The following is a 15851-nucleotide window of genomic DNA, read 5'->3' on the forward strand; positions in this document are numbered from 1 at the left end:
TAAAAGGCATGAACAACACAGGTGTGAAGGACATTAGCAAGTATGTTCACTTCATGTCCTCTGTTTCTGTAGATCCCAACCAATACTGTTGCTTTTGTAAAGGTAGGTCCTTCACTCCAGGTTTTACGAAAATTTTATATAGGAACTTACCAGCTAATTACATTGCTATAGTTTCTAACTAGTACAACAGCTTAAATTCAAAATTCACAGCAAAGCTTCAATTGCAATTGTTTGGTGCAGGTGACAGCACCGCCTACTACCGACAACACCAGGAACGATTTAGCAGATAACCTCATTCTGTTTCTGTCGTCCTTGATGTAAGTTTCAGATGGCAGCTTTTTTCATCATTTGCCGGTTACTTAACAGATTTCGGTGTTGTATTACCACTGATTTCAAGTAACCATCATGCCTATTTCAGAATCAGTATTTTGTTATTAAGATCTGATTTATGTTAATCGTTTTTTGCAGATGATTAACTGCTTCTTTAATATAGAAGAAGTCATCCATAAGTTAGTTTTTTCAGTGAGTACCTATCCTGGCCAATTAGCATAATTAATAACTGTGCATTCACTACCTCCTTTACAGAGTAGTGTCATACCATCTCTGCCAAGTAGGGTAATAATAATAATTTTGCATTCACTGCCACCTTTACCAAGTAGTGTAATATAAAGTAGACCTTGCATTCGCCACTATCTTTGCAGAATAGCGTAGTAATTGTAGCTTTGAATTTGCTACCACTTTTACTGAGTAGTAGTATTGCCATCTTTGCAGAGTAGAGTAGTAATAGTAACTTTCCGTTCCCTACCACCTTTACTGTATAGCATAATAAATGTAAATTGCCATTTGTTACCATCTATGCCAAGTAACAAGAAAATGTGAAATGTTGCATTTGCCACAGGACCAATATTTTCGGTAATAAAATACATATCTGCAAGTGTTAAATTGTGTTTGTTAGGAATTGAGATTTGCCCTTATGATTGTATTTTTAGTACTTCGAACATTTGTTGGTAGAGTTAATTAAACATCTCATTACACGTTCCCTTGCAGAGAATTGAATAGGGCAGAATATAGTAAGGAGAGAAAATGTGCTTATTTTGGTTGCGTTGGGCTTTTGGAAGTTTTGACTTAATTGACAGCCGAGAATCCGATCCGAGCGCCCGTAAAAGTTCACAAAGCTCACTTGACACGCAGTTGCCTAGCACCGTCTACAACCAGGGAGCACCCAGCACTTGCTCCCACACCTTGCCCAATGTCAGCTTTAGTCTCCCCGCATCCAATTTTTTCTCAACTGCTACTAGCCCTCTTAATTTTTTTCTGTTGACTGTTTCCTTCCATGCCATTGCCAGTCTTGTGTCTGGGTTAACAGAAGTTGGCCTTGTGATAATGAAGTGTTGTGCAGTAGAGGAGGTGTCTACCTATCCCCCATTGCTCCCAGACATAGGTCCCTGTCAGACTCCCATGCACCAGGGAGGTGGCTTACTGGAAGTCCAAGGGAGGTCATGGGATTACACACAGGTAGTTGCCTCCCTCAGTTAAGCCTGTTGCTAATCCCAGGTATCGACAGACATCCACTGGAAAGGTGTCTTACAGACGCGCAATGAAGGAGGTGATTCTCCAGCTCCTTGGATGCCTAAACCCAGTCCCTTTCAGACTCCCATGCACCAGGGAGGAGGCATACTGAAGTCAATTGGAGTCCAAAGTTGTTTGCCCCTGGATAGGTACTCTTGTTTTCAGTTAATGTCTATCTGGCTCTGCAGACTCCTAAACCCAGTCCCTGTCAGACTCCCATGCACCAGGGAGGAGGCATACTGAAGTCGATGGGAGTCCGAAGGAGTTTTTCTCCGGGTACTTACTCCTCAGTCAGTCTTGCTGTCTATAAGTCTCAATTGAGAGCCATAGGAAAGAGATACCAATGTAGACAAGTGGTGTTGATGTTGCTTTTCAGGTGTATCTTGACCTTTAAATAAAATCTTCTAGTTGTGCAGCACCAGTAATTGGTGCCAAAACGCTCTTCCTATCTAAGTGCCCATTGACCAAGTGCTTAGTGTCTAAGCGCCTGGTGTAAGAGCACCCAATGTCTGATTGACCACCTTTAAGCATCCCAGTATTCGAGCACCAGTGGCCACTGAGCATCCACCTTCAAGCACCCAGTGTTTGAGTGCCAATGGCTGCTGAGCATCCGCGTCCGACTACCCAGTGTTTGAGACCGCCAAGCATCCAGTGTCCAACTGGCCAGCTGCCGGTATCCGGCTCCAGTTCCTCTTTGGTTCAGTGCCTGATTTTACTTTTTAATAACACACTGTTGTTCTGCTTTGTGTAATGGTATTGCTACTGTGTACTACTATATACACTATGAATATGTCATTTGTACTGACTTCCATTCAGACTACCATTCATTTTAGGAAATTAACTTGGACTAGCATATACATAACAATTCTAATCTGGTAATAGGCTAGCACAAGTGTACCTCATAGGGCCCAGGCTAAAAATTTTTTACCTTTTCTAGAATTGGTACTTGACATCAGAAACTGACGAATCTTCATTAATGTAGTTAGAGTTGAGGGTAGTGCTGACTCCCACCCATGGTTTCTTTAATATTTCTTCGTTCTTAACAGTAGGTGGATACATTATGAAAGCAACTTACTCTTAATTGTATTCCATCCATAATTGTTAGAATTAGCACTGGTTCTTATACTGGTACCCTATAGTACTGGTTCCCTGTGATACAAAAGTTCATTTATGACAGCAATCTGGCACCAAACAGCATACAGTTCTTAGCCTAGGCTATGCTATACTCATGCCTAACCTAAATGTTACACTGTACAGTAAGCCTGACTTTACATGCATAGCATAGGTGGAGTTTAACTCAAGAGTTGACATTTTCATAAACATGGAAGAATATCGCATATCATTGTCTACAGTTAGTGGTACAATTGCAACCACATGCAAGTGCATCATGGTGCAGCTTTTATAACAGTACCATGACAATTCTTGGTAATTGGCAGTTACATCAAGGTAATAAGTGTTATGGGAGCATGTAAATTATAAACTAAGACAAGTGCATACCTTTTACAAGGAAGAAATATGGTATTTCAAATGAAAATGAAGGGAGCTACATTCCTTTCCCTTATAGCATTGTAGTATATGTAACTAAGTACTTAGTTACATTTACCCACGTACGCACACTTGATCATAGACAACCTTAACTTGAGTGGTTAACCTAATATTTTTATAAGATGAAAACCAATCCATTTTTCCTGTCTGCCAATTATGAAGGGTGTTGCAATTAATGTAAATGAAAGATTTCTATCATTGCACTTGTGTGCCAGTTCAGATACACAGGGACCAAGTCTATCCCCAGACAAGGACATTGTGTGGAGTTTTAAGCTTGTTGGTGGAAGCTTCCTCCTTTGATTCTTCCCCAGTAATCTTAGAAGACTTTTCAAGATTGAAACTGGGCTTATGTTTAAAGGAGCAAGACAAATGTCTTTTGTCTTTCCTCCCTCTAGTGAGGAGACAGATGTAGGCCCTCTTGCTAAGTTTATTGGAAGCCGTAATTTTCTTGACTGGCAGCAAGAGCACTGGCTAGAGACCTCCCTTGGATTTTCAGTCTCATCGCTTGGAATTTCAGACTTTCTGTCTACCATACTATACTTTGGTGCCCACAAAGGTGTTAGCCTGGTTGGACAGTCTTTTTATGAGGTTTTTTGCAACTTGTAAAACAGTTTTCATCCAATTCAGGAGGTTCTAGAGAACACTGAAAACACAGTTAAGTTCTGCATGGCCTCTGAAGATTAGTACACTCCTAGACTGTGGTAGCCATTCAGACAAGACCACAGTTCTAACATATATTTGTAAGCAGGAGTTGTCCCATGCTCCCCTCCTCTAAATGGTAAGAATCCTTTTTCTGTGGACAGATCATCAAGTCTTCTAATCACTCAGTTCGTTCAGGTAACTAAAGTCTTAGCAGACTTACTGAGCTATCAGAAACATGTTATCTTAATCATGAACCTTAAATCACCTGGTTTCTGGAATCTGTGAATTGATGGGGCAGGCCCTTTTTGGACCTTTTTGCCTCTTTAAGGAATCTTCGTCTTCCTCTTTGATTGTCCATGCCATCCCTATAGCATGTGCACAGACACTATGCTACAGACCGGTCCTTCAGACCTCCTTTCCTCACGAACTTCATCATAGTCAAGGAGGAGCTATATAAGCTTTGGGCTAACTGCAAGTTGCATCAACATCTTAGCCTTATTCTACCCTTGTCATGGTTTCCGAACCTGCTCGGTTGTTGGTGGACTTGACAAGATCCTCCCTCAACTGTGTCTTCTCAGACAACCTCACCTCAAAGATCTGTCAAGGTGTTCCGCTCTTGCCTGCCAGGCTCCAGACTGTCAGTTGAAGAATCTTTTTCTAGATGCTGCAGTGGCTATTGTAAGACGCAGAAGTTAATCTTTTCTCTTCGTCTGCCAGCCTTAAGCGTTGATTATCCGAAAATGGTGTCTCAAGCACAGTCTCTTACCCAGTTTATTTCTGAAGAAACCTGGAATCTTGTATGCTACCATTTAGAGGTTTGAGCATAGAGACCCAATTCCTTTGTCACCCCAGTCCCCAGTCTCAATGACCTTTCAATCCTTGGCACATCCAAGCAAGTGAGGAAGGAATTTTGGGTTGCTCTTTCCCTTTGTATTTTAACCAAGAAAAAGGACCCATCCACTTCTTGGATCTGTTTCTTTCTCCCTTAAGAATTTTATGGACTTCCTTGACTTCCAGGAGAGCCAAACAGCACCCGAGCACATAGTTCATCTGGCATCCAGCTCTCCTGGTGCCAACCACAGTATGGTGCCAGCTTATACCCTTTGCACCCAGAAGCACTCCTTAGCTCTTAGGAAGAATAGAGAGCTAGACTCTGTCCAGCTTGAATGTTCAGGTATTACCTGAAAGGGACTGGAAGTTCAAGACAACCCTAGGTTGTTATAACAAGAACTTGTCTCACCCTCTGATTAGATTGTCTTGTTTGTTATCGTAATAGACTATTTTCTGAGACACTCAGATTTAGAAAAACCTTTTCCTCATTTTATGTAAGTAAAAGCTAAAGACATCAAAATGCATTTCATGATGGCAGTCAAATGGGAATTCCCCCAGTCACCCTCCTCCCACCAGTCAGTGTACTTGATACAATGTTTAAACAACTGATTCAAGGTTGTGCCAAAGGATACCCCTACATAAAAAGCTTTAGTATGCATATATGTATATTTATTCATTCACAGCACCCATGCATCTGGTATCCAGCCCCATCCCTTATGACGCTCCTGATTGGTTAGAGATCAGCCAGTCACAAGCTTGGAAACTGGCCAGTCTCTAAAGTCGTCATCGAGTGAATACCTCCACTCCAACTTCTCCTGACAAACAAGTCTTTAAAAATTGATAACTTTCATTGCACCTCAGTTTTACCCGAAGAAAAGTAGTGTTTTCCCAATTTCATCACTAAACACTGTCAAGTCAATGATTTAAGGATTATAATGATATTTGAATTATGTACTTCAGTAAACTAATGCTAAAATATGTACATATAGTGAAATAATAATGAAATTTTTAATTTTAAATATATCCTTTCATTCCTTACATGACATGGCAGTGCATTCATTTATCACCTTGTGTTTCATACAATAAATGTTATGGATGACAATACTACCAAAAAATTATAGGTAGGGCTATCAATATGAAAGTAAGAAGCAAAGATTAAGAATAATAAAATGAGTGGGGATGCTTGCCCCTGGGCAACCAGCCATGACTCCTCGATAGAAGAAGTCTTCTGGGGGCAAAAGATAATAAGACATCATTATATTATTATCATTATCACTATCACCCTCTCATATCCTGTTGTGGAAATCTCTATGTGAAAAAATCATATAAAAAGGAATAATGAGATGGATATAGGAGAAAAGATTGTAGTGAAAGAAAAATCAATGGAATGAATGAATATCCTCCTTAATGTATCAATAACTCTCGTAAGTAACCTTGATGGCAAACCCTGTCACATTGTATGCCAAAATCTTCTCATAACACTCAGAATAAGGATAGTATAGAGTGAAAAGAAAGAATAAGGGAGAAAAAGAAGAAAAAGATCTTTCTAATTCATAGTGTTATTCCCATAAAGAATATAGTGCATATTATAGTACTGTAGTAATAGAGAGGAGGAGGAGCAGGGGTGTCATCGTCCATAGAAAAGGAAGTAAATTCAGCTTTTCCTTTTACATAAGGATTGAGTGTGAAGTACTTAATTCATATGATTATTTTAGTCTTACATCATTGGCTTGGCGATGTTTAGTGACGAAATTGGGAAACACTACTTTTCTCCAGGTAAAACTGAGGTGTAATGAAAGTTATAACTTTTGAAAGACATGTTCATCAGGAGAGGTCGCAGCGGAGGTATTCACTCGGTGAAGGTTTAGGAGACACTGGCCGGCTTCCAGGCCTGTGACTGCCTGATCACTAGCCGGAGCATCGTAAGGGATGGGGCTGGATACCAGATGCACAGGTGCTGTGAATCAACTATAGTACCTTAAGGAAAATAAAAGTTATTTTTTAGGATTTATTTTTTTAGATAATTACTGATAAACAGGTTTTCTTTTTCTGTTGCAGGCCACCAATGTCAAAACAGGACTTCATTACTGTCTCTTCCGTATCCATAGCTATCGACTGAACAATGTGAAAGTGACGCAGTTGGTGGATTTGTGGAAGAAATTACAACATTCCAGTGTAGTCCAATTACGAGAAGTGTTTACCACCAAAGCATTCAATGACAATTGTAGGGAGTTTATTCATTTAATTTTCTTCATGCTATCAAAAGTCATATATTGATAAGTATTTGCATGCTGCATAGGTATACCTCTACATATACTTGTATTTTAGTTATTCTAGTCTTGTAGGTTAGATATACTTTTTTATCTCATGAATTGCAGGTGACAGATCAGACTATCCTGATTTCAGATTATATCTTCATGATTAAGGGGTTACTTAATGAATCTCAATTTCTAGTCATGTCTTTGAAAAAAAAAAACTGTGCTTTCCTTTAAAAAAAATAATCCATATAAGGGGAACTGGTATTCTGAAGAAATATTCTAGGAGAGATAATAGTTTTTCCATACTCCACAGGTTAATGCAATACATTATCATTAGGATAAAAAAGAAGATACGTACAAATGCTTTCATGTGTACAAATGCTTTCATTCCTATGAAAGGGGTCAACTGCATTAAATACTTCAGCCCATATGCATATGAGAAACCTAAAAATTTACTTGTGTACAAGTTTTTAATGAACCCATTAACCATAAACAGTCTTGACTGTGCAGACCACATCCAGTTGCATTAGTTTTAAAATGCTTCAAAGAAAGATTCAACTACGCATGCCTGGCCAACTGAGTCCTTGATACTTTGTTTATTTTCCTCTGCTGTCCTCCACTGGAAGAGGGAGAGGAAGATGGAGGGGGCTAAAAGTTATAATAATGAGTTTGTCCAAAATCATCGTTTGTGAAAATAGTTCTTATACAAACCTGATGGAGCTACACTGTCCACTTAAGACATGTCATTCTTTTGTGGCTATTGGGCTTTGTAAAAACTTAATACAACAAACAAAGAAATGTTAGGAAACCCAGATGCAAGAAAGCCATTCCTATAGACAGCGTCAGAAATCCAGGTACCTTACATAAGCAAAGAATAAACCAGAAGATGTTTCCTCAGGTAATACACATGCCATGCACTTTAGGGGATATAGGTGTGTACTTAAAAAAAATTACTCCTGGTAAGGTTGAATGGCAAAGAGGAGAGCACTCAAACCCCATGCCCATTACTCCTGATCTGGGTGAAGCCTTGTCGAGAAACCTTGAACTGAGGAACCAGGAGACTGTAGAAGCCAACACAGAAGTCTTTAGAGAGTCTAATAACAGCTACTTGAGAGAGTGGACAGATGAAAGCCACAAATGTCAGGACCAGTTGAAATCCCCCAGAAACCCCAACATTTGAAAGGAGCAACTTAGTCATAAAGGTCTGGAGTATCCTGAAGCACTTAGGAATGAAATGGAGCAGGAACAGCCCAAGAGGAGTGAAAGGGAGCAGGAACAGCCTAAGAAGAATATTTTCTAATAGTAGTCAAAGTGAGGCCAAGATGGGCCAATGACAAGAAATGACATTGACTCATGGAAGTCTTTTGAAAGGGATGAGTCAACAGGCAAACAAGCATGAAAAGTTCAGTTACTAGGAGGAGTCTGTTCCTCTGAAGGTAGCCTGAAGAGTAGGTAGGGTCAAGACTTGTTAAAAGAGAAGAGCAAGAAGCCAACCAATGTTCTGGGAGAGAAGTCAGTATTGATGAACCAAAGACCAGAGCATACAAGAATCCTTGTACATCATTCAAACTTTGAGTCTCGGGAAAAGGGAATAGACCTGCCATGACCAAGGACATCCTCCCTAAGGTTATGCATGATAGTTGGGAGCAGGATGCAGTGACAACTGAAGGTTGCATAAAAGGTAGAAGAGATAGCCCCAGGAGTCCTTTCTGAGGGGGAGGAAGTCGTTACTGAACAGTGAGCACTTGAGTTGGAATCCATTGCCAATTTGGCTCAAAACAAGTGGAGTGATGTTAATTACCCAAGCTTCAGGGACATCCTGAACCTCTTAAGTCTGTCTGCACTGATGAAAATGACAGTTGCATAAAAGGTTGAAGAGGTAGCTCCAGGAGTCCTTTCTAAGGGGGAAGAAATCAGTTAAAGCCCTTATGGACAAAGCTAAAAATGATAGTGCAGTGTTAGTGGAGGAGGTGGCTGTTCAGCCTATTGACTCATCCTAGGCAAAGGTCTCTGGCATACTCCCCAAAACCTGGGAGGAGTCATACTGGTAGCCCAAGGGAGGTCAGTGAGGTCTGCCTACGAGCAATCACCCCCTTAGTTCAACCCATTGATGCATCCCAGGTTGCAACAAAGAGCCACTGGAAAGGTCTTTCTGTGGATATGCATAGTTTATCGAGTTCAGAGGATTCCTCTCCCAGTCATCAGTGGCACTCAGGGAGTAAATTTCATCCCTTGAAAAGGGGTTCTACTGTCATAGTGCTTTCTCCAGTGGTTCCTTTCAAGAGGTTTAGAGAGCCAGAGCACCCGTCTTACAGTCACTGGCACATTCCAGAGTATTTTTCTTCTGATTGCCTCTCAGAAGGTGATGCTTCCCCAGTACCCAAGGCTCATTGTCGTTCGTATGCGCCCCACCAAGCATCGGTGATTCCTTTGACTCCTACTCCTCCAGCAACCCATGAGTCCCAGCAGCGCCTACACTTTCGGATGGAGCTAGGCATCAGTGAACCCTCAACAGTCAACAATTGCTCAGGAGCCATCGCTTATTCAGAGCCAGACAAGCGCCCACTTGTGCCTGAACAACCATCGGGTCCACCAGCTCCTATCAGTTCCTCTGATGTCTTGGAAGGGGATCCCATTCAGTTGAAACTAGACAATATTTTGTCTCTGCTTAATATGGCTCCCACAACGCTTCAGCGAAGTCTCAAGCTCCTGTAGATATGGCTCTTTCTCTAGTGTTATCTGAAGATGAAGAAACATAAGACAAAGAAGCTCCTTCAACTACTTATGCTTCTTGATGAGGTTCTTCTTGGCCATGTTTCCTACTTTTTTCTCACCAGCAACTCCTTTGTCTCCCGCTTCTACAGGCAGTCCCCGGTTATCAGCGGGTTCCGTTCCCAGGGGTGTGCCAATAAGTGAAAACCACCATTAACCAAAAGTCATTGATTTATGGTGCCACAATGGTGCTTATGGCACTGATTATGGCACTGGTGTGCATAAGCATCCTTATGGCACCGATAACCAGGACTCATCCTGTTATGGCGCCATAAATTGCTGATAACTGAGTCCGCCGATAACTGGGATCTGGCTGTACATTTAATATGGATATGCCACCTTTGCCTTCCTCTAACCTGCTGAAAATGGTCCTTTCATCTTCGGCCAAGAAAGCCTTCAATAAAGTAGAAGCATGGCTTGTGGAAAAGTTTTCCTCCCTCTAAAATTTTGTTTTCGGCCTTGGAATTAGCACACTTCTTGAAGAGTATCTTCAAAGTTTCTGAAGTTATGAACTTTTGAGAGTGGGCAGTTGGTGCCATGGCTCGTAAGATTAGAGCATGCTCTGTCTCGCCTGAGAATTTTTTATGCGGACTAGCCAGGAGTTCTCTCTTGTATCGACAAGGGTATTAGGGATGGATCCCATGAGTTGGCCTCGCTTTACACAATTGGGACGCTTAAGAAGAGGGAGCTCTGGTGCTCTCATACATCCAGAGGTGTAACCTCAGCACAAAGACTGGCTCTTCTGTATTTGCCTTTGGATAAGAAACTTCTATCTCCACAGGCAACGGTTGTAGGCAATTTCAACCCCCGGTATTCACAGACTCCGGATTCGCTTCGCTGATTTATGTATTCGACCTTATATACCCATTATTCAATGGGAAATTCATTGATTCACAGTAATTTTATATGAGAAATGTCCACAAATTACTGAATTTACATATCAGTTTTTGATTAAATGACTTTTTGTGATAAAAATATTAAAAAAAACCAGGTATGAGCATTTTTAGTGGGGTTTTCTTGAGTTTGAACTAACAAAATAGGCAGTACCTAAGGTTTGTTTTCAAAGGAAGAGGATTTCAGTTTCATGCCCTTTGCTTTGGACTTACAATAGTGCCTCAGGTTTTCACCAGACTAATGGCTCCCATTGCAAAGTGGCTTCATCTGCAGAGAATAAGAATCTCCCTGTATTACGACGATTGGCTTCTCAGGGCCCATTCAGAGTGTCAGTGCACAGAGGACCTCAAGAAGACTTTCCTGTTAACACAAGAATTAGGAATTCTTATAAATACTCAGAAATTACAGTTGATTCCCTGTCAGAAGACTCTGTATTTGGGAATGATAATAGTGTTTCAGAATTTTCAGGTTTTCCTGCTCTGGAAAGGATAGAATCATGTTTGAGGCAATACAAGAGATCCTTTCCCTAGAGGAATGTTCAGCCAACAATTGGCTGAGTCTTCTGGGCTATCATCGATAGAGCAATTCATCTCCCTCGGTAGACTACATCTCAGACCCTTACAATTCTTTTTAAAGGGGAGCTGGAACAGGAAAATCCTTCCAGACTCACATGTGTTTCCTGTTATTTGAGAGATAAATGAGGACCTCCTTTGCTGGAACTGCAAGAGGAGACTGTCAGAGGTCAAGTCTGCCAGAGGGCAAGTCTCTCTTTGCTTTGAGTCCCAGCCTGAACTTCTCAGATACATCAGACCTGGGTTGGGGAGCTCTACTAGAGAAGAAGGAAGTGTCAGGGATTTGGTTCCAATCAAAAGTTGTTACATATTAAACGTGAAGGAAATACATTTAGGAACTAAAGGAAATACATTTAGGAACAAAATGGTTGCTGCCCATTCAGACAACACGACTGCTCTGTCATATAGTATAAGAAAGCAGTTAGGGACTCACTCTTTCTTTCAGTATGAGGCAGCAAGAGAATTCCTTCTCTGGGCAGACCAGAACGACACTCGGATAGTTACCAGATTCATTCAAGGAAAACTCGGTGTCTTGGTGGACGAAGTAAGCCATCGGAAACAAGTTCTCTTGACTGAATGGACCTTCGATCCTCTGGTCTGCCTGGATCTTTGGAAACTTTGGGGAAAACCAATGGTGAATGTGTTTGCCACGTCTCGTAACCATCTTCTCCCTCTGTTTTGCTCTCCAGTACCAGATCCAGAGGCTTAGGCAGTGGTTGCTATTCTCCTCGACTGGTCGAACAAAGATCTATATGCCTTTCCCCCCATTCAGTTTGATCAGGCAGGTGATAAACAAGTTTCAAATGCAACAAAACATCTTGATGATTTTGGTAGGTCCTTTTTGGCGATCGAAGAAAGGATTTTTGAAGGCGACTTCAGAAGCTGTCGCTAAATGGAGAAGACAGTCTTCAAACAGTGTATATCAAAACAAATGGAGGATTTTTAGAGACTGGTGTAGGCGGTCCAATTATCTCCTCTTCTCAGACCACTGTGACCCAAATAACTGACTTTTTATTACATTTAAGATCCGCTAAGAATCTTTCTACCTCTACCATAAAGGGCTATAGAGCCATGTTGGGTTCAGTTTGTTGCCACAGAGGATTGGACTTATCATCCAATTCAGATCTGTCAGACCTTATTAAGTCTTTTGACACCTCCAAATGTAAGGATTCCCCAACTGTATCTTGGAATCTTGATTGTGTTAAAGTGGCTCTCTTGACTTCATTTTGAACCCATGCATGCAATTTCATCGAGGGACTTAACTAGAAAGCCCCTTTTTCTAGTCACATTGGCAATGGCAAAATGGGTCAGCAAAGTGTATACTTTAGATAGAAGAGAAGGCTTTTCCAAAGGGAATGCAGTTTGCTCCTATTCCCTTCGTTTTTTGGCCAAGAATGAGCCCTGCTAATTTATGGCCTCGTTCTTTCTTGATTAACAAGACTGACAGAAATCCTGGGAACCGACGGTAATGAAAGGACTCTGTGTCCTATGGGATCCTTAAAATATTACCTGCATAAAACAAGACGTGTGGCAACTCTTGCAGTCTGTGGTGCTCAGATAAGAATCCATCCAGACTGCTGTCTAAGAATGTTTTAACTAAAACCCCAACTGACCCTTGTGTGACAGACCTTTGATTGTCTTTGAGACAAACTCCGAGGCTATAATAGTAAGATTATAGGGGCTTTTCATTCCCAAGTACATAAATCTCCTACCTATTCGTCCCTGCTCTCGATCTCTCTCTCTTCTAAATCTTACAGCTGTCCGAGCGAGAGCTTTTTTATGGGATAACATAGTCTCTCCATTTGCCTTTTCCTCCAGAAAATTCCTATTTATTTTGTATACAATTGCCTTTTTTCAACTATGAAGTTGATGTCTATCCATAGCTGTGAGATGACCAGGAATGACTTGTAAGTCAGTATCAAAGTCACTCCACACTTCAGTCAGGTCAAAACTTTGCCATATGGTATTCAAGCAATATTCAGTTATTGAGAGAGAGAGAGAGAGAGAGAGAGAGAGAGAGAGAAGAGAGAGAAGAGAGAGAGAGAGAGAGTTCTTTGCTCACCAATTTATTCTATACCTACGATATTAAGAAATAAGTTATTTGTAGAAAGAACTGCCTCCAGACATGTACAGTGACCACTGAAAGTGCCCCCTAAAAGAATTTAAGTGGCTTATCGGTGGATTTAAACACACGTGGAACTGTTCGAAATTTGGCAACAGCACCAAAATGAGATGCCACGTTGATAGAAAATCCGACTCCGCTTCTTGTTATTGCATAAAAAAACTTTATCAGTTGTGAACCTATGTAATTGACTTAGAATTCTGCGTAATGGAAAGATGATATTTAATATCTGTAATGAGAGAAATGGTTTTATCTCTGTTGTTGTTATGAATTTGGCAGATATGCGGAAATTAAACACACTTGGGAGGACTCAAACAGCCCCGCCAGAGAGCTCTGGTCATTTTGGAAATACTATAATAGCTCCCAAGCGTCTAGCAACACATGAGCCTATAGTAGCTCCCAAACTCCCAGTAGTGGTAGAGTGCCCCCTGGCACCCTTATGCCCAATTATGGATAAGTGTTCATTAGTCTCTAAACGCTCATCAGTGCCCAAGAGCCTTTTGATGTTTGAACACCCTGTCTCTCCTAAACACCCAGTTGTCTCTTAAGCACCCATGGACACCCACTCTCCCAGATACATCATTCAGCATGCTTCAAAACCTTCTCCCTTTTTGTCAGGACTCCTGGACTTCAGCATCATGCGCCGCCTCCTGGTCAGATGACACCTTTTGTTTAGTTTTCTTTGGCTACTCAGGCACCCACTGCTATTGGTTCTCATGTATACCCCAACCAGAATAAATTGGACTGTATCTTGAGCCTACTCATGAAGGCTCTATCAGCTCTTGAGACTCCAGCAGCCTTGTTATTGCCAGTGTCTTCTGAGGATAAAGGGTTGGTAGGTCAGGATGCTCCCTCCTCTGCGTATGCTTCATAACTGAAGATCCTGCTTTTAACCTTTCCAGGTTACTTTTCTCCAGCTACTACTCCTTCTCTTGCATCCACTTTTTTAATGAACACTCATACCTCTGGATCCACAAGGCTGCCTAAGATGGTGCTTTCCTCTTCAGCAAAGAAAGCTTTTAATGAAATGGAAGGGTGGCCAGCAGAAAAGAGGGACCAAGGAAGAGCTGCTTTTAGTTTCCCCCATCCAGATTATCTCAGAGGTTATACCTGTCTTTTGCTGCAGGTGAAGCTCCCTCCCTGGGAGTTTCTATGTCTCCCTGAAGGTTTTGCCTCCCCCCAAGGGGGACTTCTCTGGGTTAGTAGATTGAGGACGTAGATCATTGTTTACCTCTGCAAAGACTATGTTCTCCATGTTGGAGTTAGCCCATATGTTGAAAACCTCTTGTAGGTGCTTGAGGTTATGGGCATCAAGGATTGTGCCACAGACTTGCTCGGAACACTCTCTTTTATGATGAAGGCATCAGGGATGGCTCCCTCGAGTTAGCCTCCCTTTATATATGGGTGTGAAGAGAGAGCTTTGATGGTTGTTTATGTCTGAGGGAGTCACATCCTTACAGAGGTCAGCACTTCTGTATTCTCCTTTAGATTGTCACCATTTGCTCCCTCAGGCCACATTCCTTGGTATTGCCTCCAATCTAGAGAAGTGCACACAGGATCTTTTAGTGCAGTCCTCTAGGTGCCCTTGGGAAACAGTTCCTTGGTTTTGAACAACACTTCTTCAGGTGCATCCCTTTCTAGGCTGTAGACACAGACCCTTTTTCAGATCGCAGTCTAATACCTAATTCCCTTCATGCTCTGCTAAAAAGATCACTTCTAGATCTTCCTCTTGAAAATGAACAAGCTGTCCTCTGTACTAGAGATGGAGCCAGGCTCCTTTCTCCTCTGGTAACGTTGGTAAAAGGGAGCAGAGCTGTGGATCATCAATGTCCTAAGGGAGGGTTATGCAGTGGACTCCCCGTATTCACGTTCTCGGCATTTGCCAACTCACATATTCACAGATTTCTCTGTAGACCTTATCTACCCATTACTAGCAGGAAATTCATGTATTCGCTGTGTTCTTCTTTGAGAAATATCCGCAAATTACTGTATTTTCATATCAATTTCATGATTAAATGCCCTTTTTTTCTATATAAAACTATTAAGAAAACTAGGTGTAAGCATTTTTAGTGGGTTTTTCTTGAGTTTGAACTAAGATAATAGGCAGTTTTAAGCAATTTAATAAGGTTTGCAAGTATTTGTGGAATCTAGCTATTTGGGTGGTCAGGAACGCATCCCCCATGAATACAGGGGTCTCACTGTACTATCTCCTTTCTGATGAAGCCTCCCTTACCCAGCACGCCTGTCGCATTGAGAGCTTACTCACGATGCTCAAAGGAGTTTGCTGCCCTGTCTGCAGAAGTCACAGCTCTCCTCAGGAAAGGGGCAATAGGGGTAGTAGAGGACATATGTTCTCTAGGATTCTACAATTGCCTGTTTATAGTTCCAAAAGCTTCAGGAGGCTTTAGGCCCGTGCTAGATATCAGCACCCTGAATGTCTTTGTACAGAATACAAAATTCTAGACGGACACAAATCAAACAGTCCTGTCATCCATTCGTCAGGGAGATTGGATAATGTCCATCAATATATCAATATGCAGGATGCTTATTTTTATATTTCAATCCATCTGGAATTGAGGAAATATCTCTAATTAGTTTTCAAAGGCAGGGTTTTCCATTTCCAAGCTCTGTACTTTGGCCACTCAA

General features: G+C 41.4%; 1 protein-coding gene across 3 annotated transcripts in view; it reads left to right on the plus strand.

Annotated features, from left to right (window-relative positions):
* LOC135197088 (PAN2-PAN3 deadenylation complex subunit pan3-like) overlaps positions 1 to 15851 on the plus strand; it is a 331370-nt gene that overhangs the window by 223121 nt on the left and 92398 nt on the right. For all 3 annotated transcript variants that reach the window (XR_010310552.1, XM_064224045.1, XM_064224046.1), the window contains one exon: positions 6646 to 6811. Coding sequence is in view for 2 of the 3 variants with exons in the window: in XM_064224045.1 (XP_064080115.1) it covers positions 6646 to 6811 (166 nt within the window). In the remaining variant the exon portion in view is untranslated. The remainder of the gene's footprint in view (positions 1 to 6645; positions 6812 to 15851) is intronic.

This window comes from Macrobrachium nipponense, chromosome 18, assembly GCF_015104395.2.
Source record: "Macrobrachium nipponense isolate FS-2020 chromosome 18, ASM1510439v2, whole genome shotgun sequence".
NCBI lineage: Eukaryota > Metazoa > Arthropoda > Malacostraca > Decapoda > Palaemonidae > Macrobrachium > Macrobrachium nipponense.